We start from the raw sequence: 19902 nt of genomic DNA on the forward strand, positions 1-19902 counted from the left end.
TCAGTGCTAACAAAACTTGTTTAAATCTTATATTTTTTTATTTTAATATCTGCGGAAAGTTGTCCACAATATGATGCGACAAATTACTATTACTCTTACAAATTTAATAGATATCAGAAAACGAAAACTACTTAAACTTCTGTATTGCTCCTCTAAATCTAAAATGTTTATTATTATCCGTAGAAATGGGTCCCACTTTTTATTCTTTATTTAATTTGACAACTATACCATGCGCGCTCCTATCTGTTAGACTGCAGTAAACATATAAACAAGGATGACAACATCCATAAGTTGAAGTCACATTTTTTATTTTAACAATTTGACTGTCACACTGGCGAACAATGGGAACTATTATAAATTTGTTTATTGGTTAACAAAATCTGAAATAAAAAAATTGGACTATAATTCTTTAATAATGATATGAAATTTTATTTCATTCAAGAAGTTTGATGCCCTCTCGAGCATTACAGACAGATCGACCGACCAAGTACGGAATTAAGCACGAATGGACTGACGGATAAAGTGAGTTATTTTCAAAAATTTAATTTCAAAAGATCTACTCATATGTTATTTTAATTTCAGAAAAGTTAAAATGAATTGAGTATAGATTAAAAGGTAAGAATATTTTTTTTTATTTCAGCTGTATTTAATAAAACCTTACCTGTTTTGAATAGCGAAGCCACTTCATTATGTCCATCTGTCTGTTTGTTACAAACTGCTATTAAAGATAAACTAATGCCATTTTTGTGAAGATTCTCTGTACAAATCAATTTTCCGTGAATGTTAGAATAAAAATCATAGGATTATTACCAGTTTTGTTATTCCAGGTTTTCATCTTTTAATTTTTCATTTCAATATTCGCGGAAAGCTGTCTACAATACGATACGATAAATTAATCTGTGAAAAGAATCATGTAATATTTTTTTATATAGATTTGAAACGAGGATGGAGTTACTTGACTTATTAATTATACTGATCAGTATATTCCCAGGTAACAATTTCAAACATGGATAGGATTCTTACTATTAAGTCAGAAGAGATGGCATTAGACTGTAAATTGCACTTTTTCGTTGTCTTATTCGTTTCCTCAAAAACTTACTTTTGAACTTACTTTTATATTGTTAGTTCAAAACTTGTGGTTCCAAACCTTCAACCAATAAAAAGCATACTTTTAAATTATTATAGCATAGCTGCTTATGATCAAATAATTATTAGTAATTCATTCATTGTCAAACTTTTGGATTTCATCTTCTTTTGAGCACAGAATCCCCCTCTCCATCTTTAGAAGAAATTAAAAAAATACTTGGCAGTTTAGGTTTGCTCGTTTTTAAGGTCTGGTTAGGTTATATTGGGGGTACTTGGTAGTCCCGTAGGGTTAGTGCAACACAGGTATAGGCCATTTAGAGTTAGGGCTCCTAGCAGAGTTTAGGCATAGACGTTTCAGTGCCCGACAGACACTGGTTTTATTCTTGTACGTCTGTGTGTTTATTTACATTGGTCTGTTCGTGAGTCACTGTGTGTGTGTGTGTGTGTGTTAGTGTGTGTATGTGTGTGTCTGTGTATGTTGTACTGGGCAAGTGGTCAGCGAAGAGGAAAACTTATTCTTTGGTAGACCCAGGGAAAATGCAACAAAAAATAAGCTAATAATTTCATTAAATAGGTGAAAAATATTTCAACCATTCATTGTTCTATTTAAGTTTTGTTGAGAAAAAATTAGCGTGCTTCACTTAAATGCTTAATTTCATTCATTAATGCACTCAATACACCCAAGATAAATGTTAAACATATAATTGGAATTATTTTAATTAAAATTATCTTTTAAAGTTTTTCGACAATTTTATAGTGCAATCATTAAACATTAGTACTCCACAAATATTAGATTTTTAGAAGGATTGGGTGAGGATGATAAAATTTTTATTCGATTAGCTTCTCACCCCCTGAATACAAAATTCAAATTTAGAATTGTCTATTCCTTCCTTTATCCATGCAAGGAATACATTACATTTACTCAAATAAAAAAAATTTTTACCAAATAACATAACATTTTACTTTCTAGGGATACCTTTCATACTTTGCTTTTTCTAGAGACGAAACTACTCTACAGGTTTTTACTTTATATGGTATCATAGATAAAGACACCTTTAAATATGATAGAAAATCAAAAATAAGAACTCACCATTTGTTATGGAAATCTATTCACTGCAATAATAAAAGTTTAACTGATGATCTACATATACAAAGTAGAAGGATGTATGTCTGTCCGTCCGTGCGTCAGTTTAGATCGCAGGATCGATTGGACTCTGTTATTCAGAGAATATACCTTTTGGTAATACCAAGGTTTTAGGCTAGTTAATCATGAAGGACCCATAATAAGTCCTATTTTCTTATGAGTAAACGAACCTAAATTTGTCCTTAAAATCTTGGCGATTTGAAGTCGTAAATTTCCATAGTGTATGTAATTCTTTTAAAATGTTCATCGGTGGAAGTTTTTTTTACAGCAAAATAAAGTAATTTCTCAATAAAATATCCATATATTGTTTCAGTGTGGCTTCGAAACCGATTAACAATTGCTTTATTAGTACTGGTTCTCAATTCTCATCTATACTGAAAAATCTTGTATAGCATCGTATTACCTTCTGTCCCTCGTGGCTAACAGATAATTCTTATTTTAAAATTTTATACTTAATATTAGCAGAAAGCTGTCTATAAAACGATGCGATAAATAACTATTCTATTACCCAATGTAATGAATATTTGTAAAGAAGGTGTATCAACTATTTTTTTTATAGCTAGCCGGTTCTTTTAGTAAGTAGTAGATGTAAAATTTTTCATAGAATTCAGATATGCAATCGGTTTTTTTGTAGACCTCTTATTTTTTAAGTAATTTAAGTTTTAAAAAAAAAAATTAAGTCGATTTTAAGGTACTAAAATGCAACAAAAAAAAGAAAGAAAATGGTCATTATGAACAAAAATAGTAAGATCTTTAATTTGACACCTTACTTTTTCAATTCTGTCAGGTAATTATTGAAAAAATCGATTTTTTTAAACCCACGAGAATAAAAACTTTGAACTTAATTTTATTATTTCACAAATAAAAAAATATGGGTTCATATATACCATTAGAATCAGAAAAATATTACGAATCCATTGTAAACAAAATTGAAAAAAAAAGTTTACAATATAGTATATAAACTACAATAAAAGGAATTATATGAAAATATCATATTATGTTGTACAGGCAACGTCTTAATTCTTCAATTGAGTATAAAAATGGGAAGGGGGTAAAGAGGGGGTAAAGAGGGGGTAAAAAAGGGAAGACAATAGTGTTGTCTGAACAAAAAAAATAATTGGCCATTTCTGTAATTTTTTAATTTTTTAATTTTTTTCAATTTTGCTTACAATGGATTCGTAATATTTTTCTGATTCTAATGGTATATATGAACCCATGTTTTTTATGTCTGTTTGAGAAAATATTTAGGTCTAAAGTTTTTATTATACCGAGGTTAAAAAAATAGATTTTTTCAATAATTACTCAACAGAATTTTAAAAGTAAGGTGTCAAATTAAAGATCTTACTATTTTTGTTCTTACTGACCATTTTCTTCTTTTATTTTGTTGCGTTTTAGTACCTTAAAACCGACTTAATTATTTTTTTTAAAAACTTAAATTACTTAAAAAATAAGAGGTCTACAAAAAAAACGATTGCATATTTGAATTCTATGAAAAATTTTACATCTACTACTTACTAAAAGAACCGGCTAGCTATAAAAAAAAAAGTTGATACAACTTCATTATAAAATAAAAAAGTAAGAATAATCCAAAACAGAACACTTATAGCGATGCTTTGAAAATAAATATCTAAAAGTAAAGTGTAATATTTACACCCATCCATTCTTCAACTTTTACTTCTTCCCCACCTTGCACCAACAAAAACTAAAAATGTTTGGGAAGGCAATCATAACAGCAAATACATTTTTTTCTAAGTTAGCAAAGAATAAGATTTTATAGAAGTTGTTTTCCTTCTTTTTCCATACAATAAAGTTGATATTGCACAACAACAAATGAGAAAAAAATATTAAATTTATTTCATATCCTTTTCAAAGTTCTGTTTTATAAATCAGCAAAAAAGAAAAATATGTTGTTTTGGTTGGACATCAATGTTTTTCTGATTGCAAAGTTTTGGGTTTGTATGTGGATTTGGGGAAAAAGTCAGGGTTTGAAACGATAAGGCAATTCTAAAATTATTTGAAATAAGAGAATTATTAAAGTTAATTAAAGAGTATTGACCAAAGATTGTAAGCAAGATAAATGGTAATAAAATGTCCAGGTACTATTAAAAGGTCATTGGAATTTTGTTGGGGGGGGGGGTGTTAAATTGGAAAGGGACATGTCACCTTCTTTCTTTCACCAGTTTTTAATATCATACTCCACAAAAGCACATACAACCAAGCATTCAACTACTTTAGTAAAAAAACTTTGAAAAAGAGGGTCATTTTTTCAAGTATTTTCCGTAAAGTTGTCTGTTACTGTTTAGTCAAATGCGCCTATTAAGTCAAACTGTTCTTAATTACGATAAATTCATTTTATACATTTAGTCAAAATTTAACACAGTTTGACTTAATATGCGCATTTAACTAAACAGTAACACACAACTTTACGGAAAATACGCGAAAAAATTACCCTATTTTCCAAAGTTTGTTTACTAAAGTAGCTGTATACTTACAATTCCTGAAGAATTGATGAATGGGTGTATTGGTGCTTGCTTACATGTGAAGACCGGAGCACCGAAAACCCCCCCCCCCCCCGCTTAGTTTTGACAAAAATCAAAAATAAGGGGGGGGTAGTTTTTTAACCCCCCGCTTAGTTTTGACAAAAATCAAAAATAAGGGGGGGGTAGTTTTTAACCCCCCCCTTAATTTTGAACAAAATCAAAAATAAGGGGGGGGTAGTTTTTTCACTGTATAACACGCCAGAAAGTTGAGTGAGGTAAATCAAGTAAATCCAGTATACCAGAGGGGAATGCTTATTACAGGGATATTCATGTTTTGGGGCATAATTTCCTTATTTATTGACTGATTTTAAAGTAAAAGTAAAAGGTTTTAATTTTGTGCGCACAAAATTAAAACCTTTTACTTTTACTTTAAAATCAGTCAATAAATAAGGAAATTATGCCCCAAAACATGAATATCCCTGTAATAAGCATTCCCCTCTGGTATACTGGATTTACTTGATTTACCTCACTCAACTTTCTGGCGTGTTGTACAGTGAAAAAACTACCCCCCCCTTATTTTTGATTTTGTTCAAAATTAAGGGGGGGGGGGGTTTTGAACAAAAAGTCTTTGCCTTTCCCTGCACTTTTCCTCCTTGCCGTTTTCCAGACATTAAAAAACTACCCCCCCCTTATTTTTGATTTTTGTCAAAACTAAGCGGGGGGGGGGGTTTTCGGTGCTCCAGTCTACCACATGTAAGCAAGTACCGATGAATGATTTTATCTGTAGTGCAGATTTAATGGGAATAAAAAACGGAACCCCGACTTATTATCATCCACTTTTTCTTATCATCTTATTTTTACAATTTTTTGTGGTTTGTTAAAATGGAATAAGAATATATAATGACAGGCAAAAAATTCCATCCAGTATAGGGGAAGGGGACGGGATAAAGGGGTTGGAAGGTGGGAATCGTTATTTAAGCCCGTTGCGTGTTTTACTTTAATAGAGAACATGAAAATCTGTTGTAAGGTCCAAGTTAAAATATATCCATTTTTGTAAACTGATTTACAACAGTCCTTTTAAAACAATTTCTGACTTAGTTTTGTCTTTGAACAGTCCTTCACAACCCAATTGATTTATTAGGATATAATTTTGCATATTCCTGCAAAAAAGATGGGATGAAATATACTATTGGTTTTCAACAAGACTGGGTTTTGCAAATTATACTGGTACCCAAGATTTCATAAACACGTGTCTTCTTATTAGGAGGCTTAAAAACTTTGGGGTCTTATTTAAATTTTGATTGGTTGTTTACAAATTGTTAGTTGTATAAACCGTCAGTGTTCAATCTTTTCCAAAATAAATTTAATCTTAACTTTGTTTTTCGTTATTGGTATATACTTAAAGATATCATCCATTGTCTCCTCCCTTGAGATCCCCGTTAAATCTGTCTAATTATTTATTTAACAATAATTTGTAGGAGAGGGAATGAAGCCAAGGTTCATAGATGAGATGAGAAATATAACAGTGGAGGTGGGCAGAGATGTAACATTCACATGCACAGTTTCAGATATACATGTAAGCATTTTTAAAAGCGAAGCTTTTCTATAATTAGGGTCGGTCCGTCCGTACGTCCGTCCGTCCGTACGTCCGTCCGTCCGTCCGTAACGGATAGCTTTTTTCGTTAATTTAGACATGTTAGAATTGTCCTATCGATTTCAAATTTTGCATGGTGATTCCTTTAGTAGTTAGGTACGATTTAGAAAGCGTAGCAACTCTATAATCATTACCAAAATGTCCGTACGTCCATTTTAAACATGTTGATTTTTTAAATTTTTTAAATAGCTTTTTTCGTTAATTTATGCATGTTATAATTGTCCTATCGATTTAAAATTTTGCATGGTGATTCCTGTAATAGTTAGGTACGATTTAGAAAGCGTAGCAACTCTAAAATCATTACCAAAATGTCCGTACGTCCATTTTAAACATGTTGATTTTTTTACTTTTTTAAATAGTTTTTTTTTAGTTAATTTATGCATGTTATAATTGTCCTATCGATTTCAAATTTTGCATGGTGATTCCTGTAATAGTTAGGTACGAGTTAGAAAGCGTAGCAACTCTCTAATCATTACCAGAATGTCCGTACGTTCATTTTAAACATGTTGATTTTTTTTTACATTTTTAACAACAAATTTGTATGTGACCTAATTATCCGATTGGTCTGATTTTTGGTATACTGATTCCTAGGACAACAAAGTACAATATTAATTAAAAGCGAAGCAACTCAAGTCCTAAAAATGTAAGTATGTCCATAATCATTATCCTGTATCAAGCAGTTTTTAAACAAATTTACTTACAATTTTGCTTTGACTCTTATACATTCGCATTCTGATTATTCAGTTCTGACATTATACAAGTCTTAATGTCCGTTTGTCCTTCCATTTCAGAGCTTCGCTTTTATGGATGTTGTCATCCTTGTTTCTATACACAGTTTTGGGTATTTATGTAAGCATTTTTTTGAGTGTATGAAAGAGTTGGTTTTGACTGAATAATTTTTTTCTAGTATGGCCTCGAAGCCGATTAATATCCGCTGGATTAGAACATGTTCTCCGTCTGCATCTTATAACTGGCAATTTTCCACGAATATTAAAATCAAAATCATAAATGAATACCAGTTTTGTTAGAACGGGCCTTCGACTCCTCATGACTAACAAAACTGGTTTTGATCCTATAACTTTTCATTTTAATATACGCAGAAAGCTGTCTATAATACAATGCGATAGATTACTACAAATTCCTATGATAGTAAATTTGAAATGAATTTATCTCAAAAGAAAATATCAACTAAAAATGTTTTAATGATATTTCTGCAATATTTTAGGGTTACAGAATAGGTTGGGTGAAGGCCAACTCAAAAGCAATACAAGCCATTGGCACTCATGTTATCACACATAATCCCAGGTAAAGGTAAAGTCCTATAACTGTTGAAGATGACACAAATAAGGTTAGAACCTAGTAATAGTGTCTAACTTTTTATCTTTATGACGTAACAAAAATCGAAGAATCAGAGGGGAGGTGGGAAACGTCACAAAGATAAAAAGTTAGACACTATTACTAGGTTTATAAGGTTAATATAGAAAGTCTAGATAAACAATCCCTTAAATGAACAAATAGTACCATAATGGAGTGACAATCCGACCATTTTATCGGCTAAAAATTGTAAATAGTACATAAGTACTTAAGCTAAGTATTCTATTCAAAAATTAGTATTGCATAATTTGGTTAAGTTAAAAGTTAATCAAATGTAAACAAAGTATTTGTCTGCAACAAATTCTTTTTGATGTTAGACGGAATATTTTGTCTGATTGCCCATTTAACGAAATAAATAAAAGTGAATAGAAGAAAATGGAATCTTTATAATAAAGTAACAAGATTTGTGTGCGTGTGTGTGTCTGTGTGTACTGAAAGATCTCGCTAACCACAAATAGAATATAGTTCTCCTTTACAGGGGAGCTTCTCATAGGTCCTAGGAAGGTTTATAACTATTTTTGGGAGGGTACTAATGTCCAACCGATAGAAAAAAAATTACCCCACAAAATTTTTAAAACTTTTTCTTTTTTGGGGTTATCGTACCCCACCCCTCCTCAGGTGCTCCTAGAAGCTTCTAGGGGCGTAACCGCTTGTAATATATAATACTAATAAATATTTAGAGTGACAGTATCACATGATGAAAGTAGAAGGAGATGGAACCTGCATATTTCCAACGCTCAGCTGGATGACACTGGAGCATATATGTGCCAGGGACCTTTAAAATTGTCAAATTAATCTCATTTTTAACAAATCTTACATCACTGGTTGTTTGTCTGCTTGTTAATTGGTGTCTAGTATTCTTAAATTTACTTTATAAAAAATATTAAGAAATATTTGGCCATTTAAAAGTTGTTTTTCAACATTTCCCCCCCCCCCCCAATTTTTAACATCTTTTCTTTAAATTTGATCTTGAGGACTAATTCTAAAAGCAAAAGTAACTGATAATTTTAATGACCGGTCATGCAGGTGAACACTGACCCCATGCGCTTCAAGATGGGACACTTGGACGTGGTTATCACCCCAGATATCATTGACATCAGGTATTCAATATAATATGAAGTTGTAACATGTACGTATGTCCGTCCTTACGTGTCTGACTTTGCTACCTCATACACTGATTGATATCTTCTTTAAAAAAATATACCTACTGTTCATACCACGATTTTCAGCTCCCTCTTTGGAAGATAGGCCTCCACCATCCAAAAAATATATCTAAGTTAAGAACAGCAAGTTTACAAACTCATCAAGAAATACTCATTCCATGGGTTAGCCCCTACACCCCCATAATGTTTATTATCATTCCAGGGGTCCTGAGGTTGTAACAGAGGGGAGTAATGCTAAGTTAGAGTGTGAGGCGAGGGGTGAACCCCCACCCATGGTTTTCTGGCAACGGGAGGAGAAAGGAGAAAAGATAACGGTTTATAACAGGTAATGTAATAATATTATCTAAAAAAGTAAGGTTGTTAGTTTGTATGATCTTTAAAAATCTTAGTAATTTGTCTTAAAATAAGTCTTGGATGATTTTAGGAAATTTTTCGAAAAAAGAGTCCTAAGAGGCCAAGTCCTTCTTTCTAGCGGTTCTTGAGATTTTTTTGCTTCGTCCTTGATAGATATTTTTATTCTTGTTTAATAACAGATTTATGAATGAATATATTTAAGGGAAGGAATCAGCAACCGACATGTTCGAGTGGAAGGTTCAGTGCTGCATCTAAAAAAGGTAAAAGCTTTCTTCAAAACTTTTCAACTTTTCTTATAAACTTTAAAGTTTTTAGATGCGTAATATTGATAAGATTGTTTCTGTCCCCAACTCTCATAATGATTATTTGATTTAAATATTATCTTCCTTTTTAGCCGTATCAGAAGCAATTTATCAAGTTGGTGATTTCCTTCAAAGTACCTGTCAAACTCTGAAACTCCATTCTTTTACATTTTCCTATTCCTAACCACTGTGGGGGGCCCTAACCCTGCAGGGCCTATTCTTGCTGTTTCCATACCCAGCTGGGTTCTCAAATACCCATTAAACCCAACCTCACCTTCCTTAAAGTATAAACAAACTAAAGAAAAACTCCTGGCACAACTTCAACTTATTTCCAAAATATTTGAAAAAAGGGGGGTTCTGTGCTCAACAAGGCATTTTTTTGGGAAAGCACCATCAAGCTTCTATGAAAAAATTATTTTGGTAGCACTTAGTTCGTTTGCTCGTCTTGTTAAAAACCTCTGGATATTTTTGTTATTGTTGAAATGAGATAATCTAAATACATAATGGAAAATTTACTTGCATCTTTTGGATATAACAAAGTTTATTTTTGATGAGATTTTTTATTTACATGTTTCTCTTAACATTTAGATAAGAAGAGAACAGGCAGGTGGATATCTGTGTATAGCCAGCAACGGTCATCCTCCAGCTGTCAGCAGGAGGATCCAGCTACATGTCAAGTTCAGGTACAACTATTTATATAGCCAGCAATGACCATCCTCCAGCGGTCAGCAGGAGGGTCCAGCTTCATGTCAAGTTCAGGTACAACTATTTATATAGCCAGCAATGACCATCCTCCAGCGGTCAGCAGGAGGATCCAGCTACATGTCAAGTTCAGGTCAAATTATTTACAAAATAAGCAAAGGTCATCCTCCAGCGGTCAGCTACATGTCAAGTTCAGGAAAACTATTTATATAGCCAAGGAAAACTATTTATATAGCTAGCAATGGTCATCATCCAGCGGTCAGCAGGAGGATCCAGATACATGTCTAGTTCAGGTACAATTATTTATATAACAAGCAAAGGTCATTCTTCAGCGGTCAGCAAGAGGATCCAGCTACACGTCAAGTTCAGTTACAACTTTTTATAGAGCAAGCAACGGTAATTTTCCAGCGGTCAGCAGGAGGTTCCAGCTACATGTCAAGTTTAGGTACTACTATTTCTATAGCCAGCAATGGTCACTTCCCAGCAGTCAGCGGGAGGATCCAGCTACATGTCAAGTTTATGTGAAGCTATTTATATAGCCACCAAATTTTTAGTAGGAGATATTCTTTATGTTAAATTAAAGCATAAATATAAAGTTTTATAGCCACCAATGGATATCCCGTAGCTGTCAGAATGTGACTTTAGGTACAAGTTAAAGCTACGTTCTTTTTGTTAAAATTCTGTAAATAGTATGTCTTATTTACTTCTCTATATCTTCCTGTATTTTTAGGCCACTTGTGACCGTTGTAGAACAGCATGTGCACGGGATCATTGGGAAGCCAGCTGTTCTTGTGTGTGAGGTTGAGTCGTTCCCCAGGGCTGAAATAGCCTGGGTCAAAAGAGATCAACCTTATATTAGCATGAGTGGGGGAAGGTAGGATTAATTAAATTATAAATTATTTTAATTGTTAAACACAACAAATTTTGATACCTTAATTTCAAACATTTTATGATGATTACTTTAACAGTTGATTTTTCAATTTTTTGAAACAACTTTTTGTGTGATATATTTATCCTATTCGTCTGATTTTTGGAATAATAATTACTAGGACAACAATGTATAATATTATAAGCGAAGCATCAATGTAACCAAATCCTAAAAAGTATAGCTTTATGTACAATTTTGTTAGACTTGCAAATTAATGTCCTGCTTATTAAGTTGTGACACTCTGCAAGAGTTATTGTTTGTTTGTTTTTCCTTCCTTCTAATCTTAGAGCTTCGTTTCTAAACTTTCTATTGATGTTGCCATCCTTGTTCTAAACATATTCCACATATAACTTTTATATATCTTTTAATTACAACATAACATGCAATTTGTCAAATCAATGTAAAAGAGAAAAATCACTGAGGAAATGAAAATTGAATGAGGAATGCAATCGATTAAGATATACCAGGAAAATATAAATAAAAAGATAGTTTATCATTAAGTCATTAATTCTATAATTCTATATAGTCCCTCTGTCTATCCGTATGTCTGAAACTTTTGAGATACACATTATTGTAATTGACTTTTATTTAAGATATACAGCTATTTTAGTTGTTAAGATTTCTCAAACCAAGGACCATATTTTCTTCAATAATGTTATGTGGAACTCTGTATTTATTTATATCATAAGTTTATAATATGATTATTTGACTAAGCTTGGTCATTCTATAACTTTTTCCTAAATTATTTTTTGGTTTACTTTCGCAAAAATTTTTGGTCAAGATTGTATAAATATTACTTATGTACCATACTTGTAGATTTGAATACATTTACTTATAGTAGTACTACTAGTTACATCATTAACATTTACATATCATGTATTATATTACTCATATAACAGGGTGAAACTATGAAAGATTCCATTTTAAGTTCTATTTTGCACCAAAAATAGTTCAACATATATTTTTGGTTCTATTCGGGGATGTGTTTCTTGAGATAAAGTTTTTTTTTAAATTTTACACTATCTCTTATAGTTTTATATGCCCTGCTTTCAATAAATAAATTATGAATTTAATTTGCGGTCACCCTGTAGACAATTATGATGCATGTAACATATAAGGCTTAAATAAATATGTTATTTTACAACAAAAAGCATATTTTTAGAAAAGAAAATATTCCGAGAATTTTAAAATTTGTTGAATATTTAGTCTGGAGTTTTCAATGATAAATTAACTGAAGATTGTTAAAAACAGACTTCTCCCCCCTTTCTTTTCCCTATCCCACCTTCTTTGTATTTTTAAAAGCATAGCTTTCCTATATTTAAGGTCGGTTCTTCCGTCTTTAAAATTTACATATTTTTGAATTGTCCTATCGATTCCCGACCTGGCAGGATGATTTGTGTAACAATTAGGATTGATTTAGAAAATCTATAACCATTACCATAAAGTCCATGGCATAATTATCCATTTCACATGATTTTTAGAATAATGATTACCTGGACAAATAAAAACAATGTTATAAGCGAAGCTTCCCTATAATAAAGTCTTTTAACGGAAGTGTGTTCTTGGTAATTTTAAGAAAGATGTATATGAAATTTTCGTTAAGGCTTTTAAGTTATGCTGAATATCAAAATACGTTCTTGCTATATTTTTTAATGTTAGTTTGCCTCATATTTTTAGCTTAGCTTTTATGAGTGTTGTCATCCTTGCTATGCTTTTGTTATGCTTAAGTGTTATGGGGGGGTATCATTTCTTTTTATATACAAATGGAACTAGGCTACTCTAAATTTCACGAGTCAGTTAGTTTAGCATCAGCTCAAAGTTTACCAGATTCAAAAGCATTGTTTACTATTATCAAACTTATTGCAAATATTAATGCACCAATTTTGAGAAACATATTTCTCGTGCCTTCGGCACCTCGGGGCTAAAAAAACTGGTTTTAATCTTATAATTGTACTTTCTATATCCGCGGCAAGCGGTTTATAATACGATGAAAGAAATTACTATTATCGAATTTTCTTCAGGCTTGTAACTAATATTCATTTACTAATTTAGCATCTTTTTATGGTAGTTGTCATCCTTGTTGTAATTAACTATCCTTTTTGATAAATACATATTTTTTATTTAGGTACATAAAAGAAGATTTTCATCTCACCAACTACAAAACAAAATCAGTTCTCAACATCTACAACTATACAGAAAAGGTAATTGTAAATACATTGGACAATGAATTGATGTTGTACAATCATTACCAATTATAATAAACAAAATTAATCAGATGTATATATTATTTATATTTTTCCAATTGCTGATAAACTGACTTTGGTCCTAGGAAAAATACAAATTATTCCCTTATCTTAATCTTTTTTATTAAATCTAACCATCTAAAAGGAAAGTCTAACATACTTTTAGCCTGTCTGCAGTCAATAGACGACAAAACTTGTGATTAAAATTTAACATTTCAGTAATATGATTTACCTGTTTGAAAAAATGAAATCTAGAATGATTTAAAGTATATTGTCTGTATAGAATTTAAAATGAAGTAAAAATGTTTATTGTAGTAGTTTACTTTTTTATACACAAATTCAAAAAGTGCTTGTAAAACAACTAAAAAGATTGTATTTATGTTTAGCAAATTTAATAACTAAACAGGATCCAAAGTAGTTTTAGTAACAAAAAATCTGGAATTTACGTTCAAGAATTCTTTAGGGTTAGAAAAGGGAAACTGAAAAAAAAAGGAATTTTAAGATCCTTAAAGAACCGTAATCCTTTTGGGTCTAAACACATTGCAATTTAAAAATATCAAATTAAATATTGTGGAGCAATGAAATTTATTGATAAATTTAAATATTCATCTGTAAAGTATTTTTTGTTGCTTTCACACAAAGTGCCTGTTGAGCACTTGAGCACTGATAACCCCTTCCACATTATATTAAAAGAACTGAAAATATTAGAGTATGGAGGTAGTTTATTTCTAATGCTTAACTCCTGCGGAGGGCCAGATTCTGCGGGGCTACCCATTACTCAAATATAACCTGGTACAAAGAAACGAAAAAATAAATTGAAGGATGAGATACTAGTCCCCAACAGGGTTCTTTGTGTGAAAGCGCCTTTTGTATTCATATATGTTATTTAAAATATTGCTAAAATGAAGTTGGACAAAAATGTATGAATGCTTAGTAAGATAGTAAAGTAAAAATATGATCTACTTATAGTTGACATATTTATGCTGATTTCAACTAAATTGTTGCTTTACATCCTCAAATACATGTGTGTGTGTGTGTGTGTGTGTATTCCAAAATATTTACATTTACGGAAAATACATTTTCTCATTTTAAATTGCTCAAAATAAAAAAATATTTAAAACCGGTATTAGTCTTTTAAAATTATACTGGTATTAAATTCTGCATTTCATATTTATTAGGACTGTCCATAAATGTATAAAAATATTTCTAGGACTGACAATTCAAAAAAAATAATATTAAGAATGTACAAATAAGATAATATTTATCAAGACTGTCCATATATGTAGAAAAATATTTGTTAAGACTGCCAATATAAAAAATGAAATTTAAAAGTCCATAACATATCTGTCCATAGCAGAGAGATATTAATATAGGACTTGTCCATTAAGGTAATATTATTAGGACTGTCCATATAAGAACTATATTTGTTAAGGATGCTGGCCTGTATGACTGTCGTAGTCAGAATGAGATGAATATAAATGGTAAAACAGTTGACGGAGTTATTTATCTCAACTCCGCTAGAGGTAATTTTATAAATGTGTATAAATGCTTCAATACAATACTTTCGGAATCGAATAGATTCAAATCTGCAAAACAATCCCCAAATTTTAGTAGGGAATGACCCGCGACCGTAGGTTAACCCATAGCACATCCGATCGTCATCGGGGAGGTGATCGGGCCAAACACCGCATAATTGCTAAAGGTTAAAACTGTTTCCTACCGCTGCTATATTATAAAGAAAAGACATTAATATTTAGAGTAGGGGGGAATGTCATGGCCCAAAACAGACGCACCTTATTAACATGCTCAGTACTTATTAACATGTTGTTGGACCTGACATTTAAGTGTCATGGACTTCAGATAGAGATTTGAATTAGGTATGAAAAGAAAAATGGTTAAAGTTAGCTTTATGGTCGAAATAAATTTAATCATAAATGCAAGTTCAGTTAAAAATAAAAAAAATTGGCGATGTCTAATTGTCTATTGAACTATTCAATATTCATCCCCACTTCTTTGTGGCACAGGCCATCAAATTCTATATCATAGTGAAATAAATGAAAAAACGGCCATGTTTATCACGAACGACAACCTTCTATTTTTAGATAGTAAAATGTGTCCTTTCAAAGGTTTGGGGAGGTAATCTAATGTAATTTTTTTTTTTAATTTTGAGGGGGGTTTAAAGAGGGGTTTTAAAGTTTGATGGGGTTAAAAATAAACACCCCCATTACCTTCACCCTTGAACATCTATGCTGTTCAGCTAAACATTTTTTTTTCTTTTGAGATAATTTTAGACTAAATCATTTAGAATGTATTTACATAACACGATCGTCCCAAGTTACCTTCCTCCGGTGAATATACATGTTGTAAATATAAAGAAATATTCTCATGTAAATTTATTCCGTAAAATTTACAAATGTTTTTGCTTATTTTTAGATACCTCTCTTTTTACATTTTTATTTTATTGAATTTTAAAGAAAGTTTTTTTTACTATAACATTGACTTTTTGATCTATTCTAAAAAGAATGTCACGTAATGTCTAATTGTCTTAGGGGTATCTATTTCATTAAATCAAATATTATAAAATAGGTCTTAAAATAAAAAACTTACTGCAAATCGTTTTAATTCTGTAATCATAACATGTAAAGGATGTCTGTGTGTTTGTAAACTGTACCGAAGGATCTTGCCCACCACTTATCTGATATGATTCTGCTTTACAATGTAACTTCTTATAGGCCCTAATATTTGAGGGAGGTGTAATCCACGTGTTTTAAATGAACTCACAGTAAGGTTTTATATTATAGGATCATTCAATACTATTATTTATTATATCTCTTATCTAGAGAATGGAGATAATAAGATAGAGGTGAACAAAGATGATGAAGGAGAAACCACAACAGATCTTTACTACACAATTATCACTGATTATGATTTTTCTGTTCAACCCAAGTACAAATCTAAAACTTATAATACAGTTTATAACACAGAGGTGAGTTCATTTCGATAAATTGGCGGTTGCCCTCAATCGGGGTTAAGTAATCGGTAGGGACTTTTAGGGAAAGCACCCAAAATTTTTGAAAGAATGACAGAAAACATTTCTCCTACTTAACGAAATAGCTTAGTTCGACTGATTTTGTTCTAATTTTATGTATTTTATTTTCGACTTAAGGTAGACCAACAATTAAGTTAATGATACCATTCACAATTGGGAAGCTTGAAAACTAAACAATTTGAGTGGTCGAATATGTGTAAAGATTTAGATAATTGAGAAATAACTTCGCTCTTAAGATTATGGCAAAATATTAAACAAAAAGATAAAAACATTCCCATAAAACCTGACTCTTAATTGAAGTTGAATTTGCGTTAAAAGTGCGAGACTGTTGATTTACTCCAGCTTTACTATACAAAACCTATATCAACGTTGTTTTGATGTTTTAAATTTAACATTTAATTTATCCCATTTATATATTCTTTCTTGTATAGCCCCCCATGATTCCACGATGGTATGACAAGGATGACCGACAAGCACCGCCTGCGAGGCGACCCAACTTTCATCCAACTTCTGAGAGGTTTCTTAATTCTGCCTTAAGATGTAAGTATTTAAGTAGCGTAGCTACACTTTGATTAACGTTGTTTGTACGTTCGTAAAGTTAGTGCAGATGTGTTTGACAAATAACAAAAGCAGCTTAAACTTTTCTTAAATAGTCAGTCTGATCTTCATAGAATTTAAACACTTAAATATGCTCCATAATGATGGGAATGTTGATATAAAATTTGAGCCGGGCATTTGAATTAAAGAATCAAACATGATAGATTATGTTTTAAAAAGCTTTTCTATAGACACTCTATAAGTGCTTGAAAATAGAATTTAAACCTTTAAAAATTAGAGTCTAATTAAAGATCATTTGACCTGGTTAAGGTTTAAAGCCTGGTTTATCCTTATTTTGCCTTATTTGTAAGAGATTTAGTAACAATAAATATAGGAGAGTTTGTTCCTTAATCAGTCAATTGGACCAATAAGAACACAATGGTCGAACAGTCCGACCAATTATTGGCTAAAACATGTACATATATTGGTTTCTAAATGCCAGTTCTTTTTGTTATTTCATCCATATATAATAAGTCAACTATGAATATTTGAAATTCTTAAGATAAAGATAGCTTTAGAGAAAAGCATATAGTACGAAAATTTCGTCTGTTAGAACTTTCTTTTAAGTTGGTATAATTATTGTGTCTGTAAGTTCATCTAGGGTAATAAATCTATTTGTATGACTTAAATTAAATATGTCTATCTAGTGGAAAGCTTATTTGTATTTGTATAAATAGAATTGTGTTGTATAATGTAAAAGCTACCACCCAGTGCACCCAAAGTCATTCTACAAGTATTTGATTTTTTTGTGCCTAGAATATCTCCCTTATACCTTTATCTCTCCTTCCAACCCAACAAAAATATTAAAAAAGGAAAAGGTTTGCCAAAGACTTTAAAAAGACTTTTTTTATGGTGTGCTAGTTTACTAGTTTTGATTTTAAATTATAAGGCATCATGCTAACGGTAAATGTAACGAACATCCCAATAGAAATTTTACAAATTAATGCAGGAAAAAAAATCAAACAACTTTTCTAAGACTTCCGGCCAAAAATTGTAGCTATATTGTTGAAAAACAGACAAACAATACACTTGGAAAATAACATTGGGGAAAATGAATTTTTGTTTCAGACAGAATCCCCAAAAGTGCTGCATCAGTAATAATAACAAAAACTTTGTGGAGGGGGGGGGGGGGGGGGGTGGAGTTGCCTTAATATCAATAAAACTTAAACATTATATTTGCAGCCACCCCTGAAAAGTGTATTTTGTCATAAAATTAATTAATTAAGATATTTGTTTCCATTATGATTTATCCTAACAAACTAGGTTAAACAAATTTACCGTCATCAAAATTTGAAAAATAGAACTTAAAAACTAATTACATTACTGACCCTCCAATAATTCTTTCATGTGACATAAATGAATGGATATAGGATATAGGATATATATACGTGGATATATTGACATGGAAAAATTTTTCGTCAATTTAGCTTGCTAACATGGAACTCATTTATTTGTCAGTTCGTTTATCCAGTCAGAAGGGAACGAGATGGGTTAAAGGAGGTGGATGGTGGTTATCGTTGTTTTAGCCAGCAGCATGTATTTCTTCATCAGAGTACATGACAACCTGGTGCAACATCCTAGTAATAAAATATCGATTCTTTATATGGAGTTTCAATTAAATAACTATTTTTAGGTACTTTTAGCCTGGTTTGGTTCTTAGAGGGGCTCCCAATTATAATTATCTACGCTGTGTATTTATAAATGTTTTATTTAATTATATCCAGTAATACTAGGGATCGAATAAAAAAATATGAAGCAAGTTTTTTTCTTATAAAGTTAAAGATGCTGAATAATAATGTATAGTATTTTATACTAAATATTTTAAGGATATTGTTAATGGGCGAAAAAGAATTTAATTGGCAGTAGTATTAATGTGAGTGCGAACAGCCTTTTGACCTATGACACCCTTTCAAGTTAGAGAGAAAAAAACTTCTTTATATTTTTTATTTGATCTAATATTTGTATTTATATTTCATGTTGAATATACACTGTAAGAAACTTATTCCAATATGTGAAAATTGTATTACAGATTTTTTTTACTATAAATTTACCTGTACGATATTTATGATAGTTATTTCTTGCATCGTATTATAAACAGCTTTCCGCGGTTATAAGATCTACAATTATAAAATTGAAACAATTTTTTTTAGCTCCGAGATGCCGCAGGCTAGACATAGTTTTTTTCGTATGGATGAGATCCGATTCTAATCCGCCGGTTTCGAATGAATACAAGAAATAATATTCCAGGATTAAAAAATTCGCTTCATCAAACTTTATAGAGATATTCCAAAATATAGTAAACTTGTAGTAAACTTTCGTATATTGGAATGTATTTATTACAGTGTAGCCATTGTAGACTTTAAGTCAAATATCATTTTAAGTATCACAAGTCTAAATTTAAAATTTATTTTCAAATCGCTAGTACAAATTATTGATAAATTTTAGTGTGAAAATTGCTAAAAAATAAGACAAATTATTTTTTTTATTTCTTTTTTTTCTCCAAAACAATCATCTTATTGATTTATTAACAATCTACTTCTTTTAACTTCAAAAAATGTAAAGCCAACACTCTAAGTAATAAAGGTTAGTTCATCAGTTCATAGTTTGCTCACATCTAAACTGTTTTTTTTTATCTAAGATTTCTTCCTAAAACTATAATATTTATGTTTGGCAAATATTTATGGACTAAAATGAAGCATAAGATGGTAAAAGCACAGCAAAAATAAAATTGCATTCCTGTTGTTATTACACTTCGCATTATGGATGTTTTTATTCTTGCAGGAAATAAACTTCTTTTTTGAATTGTTAAAATTGCAAACATAAATT

At 31.0% G+C, this 19902-nt stretch overlaps 1 protein-coding gene across 1 annotated transcript; it reads left to right on the plus strand.

The window, feature by feature from the left end:
- The first annotated feature begins 557 nt into the window (after nt 1-557).
- Nucleotides 558-18908, plus strand: LOC145316906 (protein amalgam-like). Its single transcript, XM_080157721.1, has 15 exons — nt 558-615; nt 933-991; nt 6189-6286; nt 7590-7669; nt 8419-8506; nt 8762-8838; nt 9104-9226; nt 9458-9515; nt 10146-10240; nt 10990-11133; nt 13313-13388; nt 14863-14953; nt 16271-16416; nt 16911-17019; nt 18710-18908. Exons 2-15 carry the CDS (start codon nt 946-948, stop codon nt 18775-18777), a joined length of 1299 nt encoding a protein of 432 aa, XP_080013847.1. The 5' UTR covers nt 558-615; nt 933-945; the 3' UTR covers nt 18778-18908.
- Nucleotides 18909-19902: the final 994 nt, after the last annotated feature.

The sequence above is a fragment of the Acartia tonsa genome, chromosome 4 (assembly GCF_053477335.1).
Source record: "Acartia tonsa isolate MP-2025a chromosome 4, ASM5347733v1, whole genome shotgun sequence".
NCBI lineage: Eukaryota > Metazoa > Arthropoda > Copepoda > Calanoida > Acartiidae > Acartia > Acartia tonsa.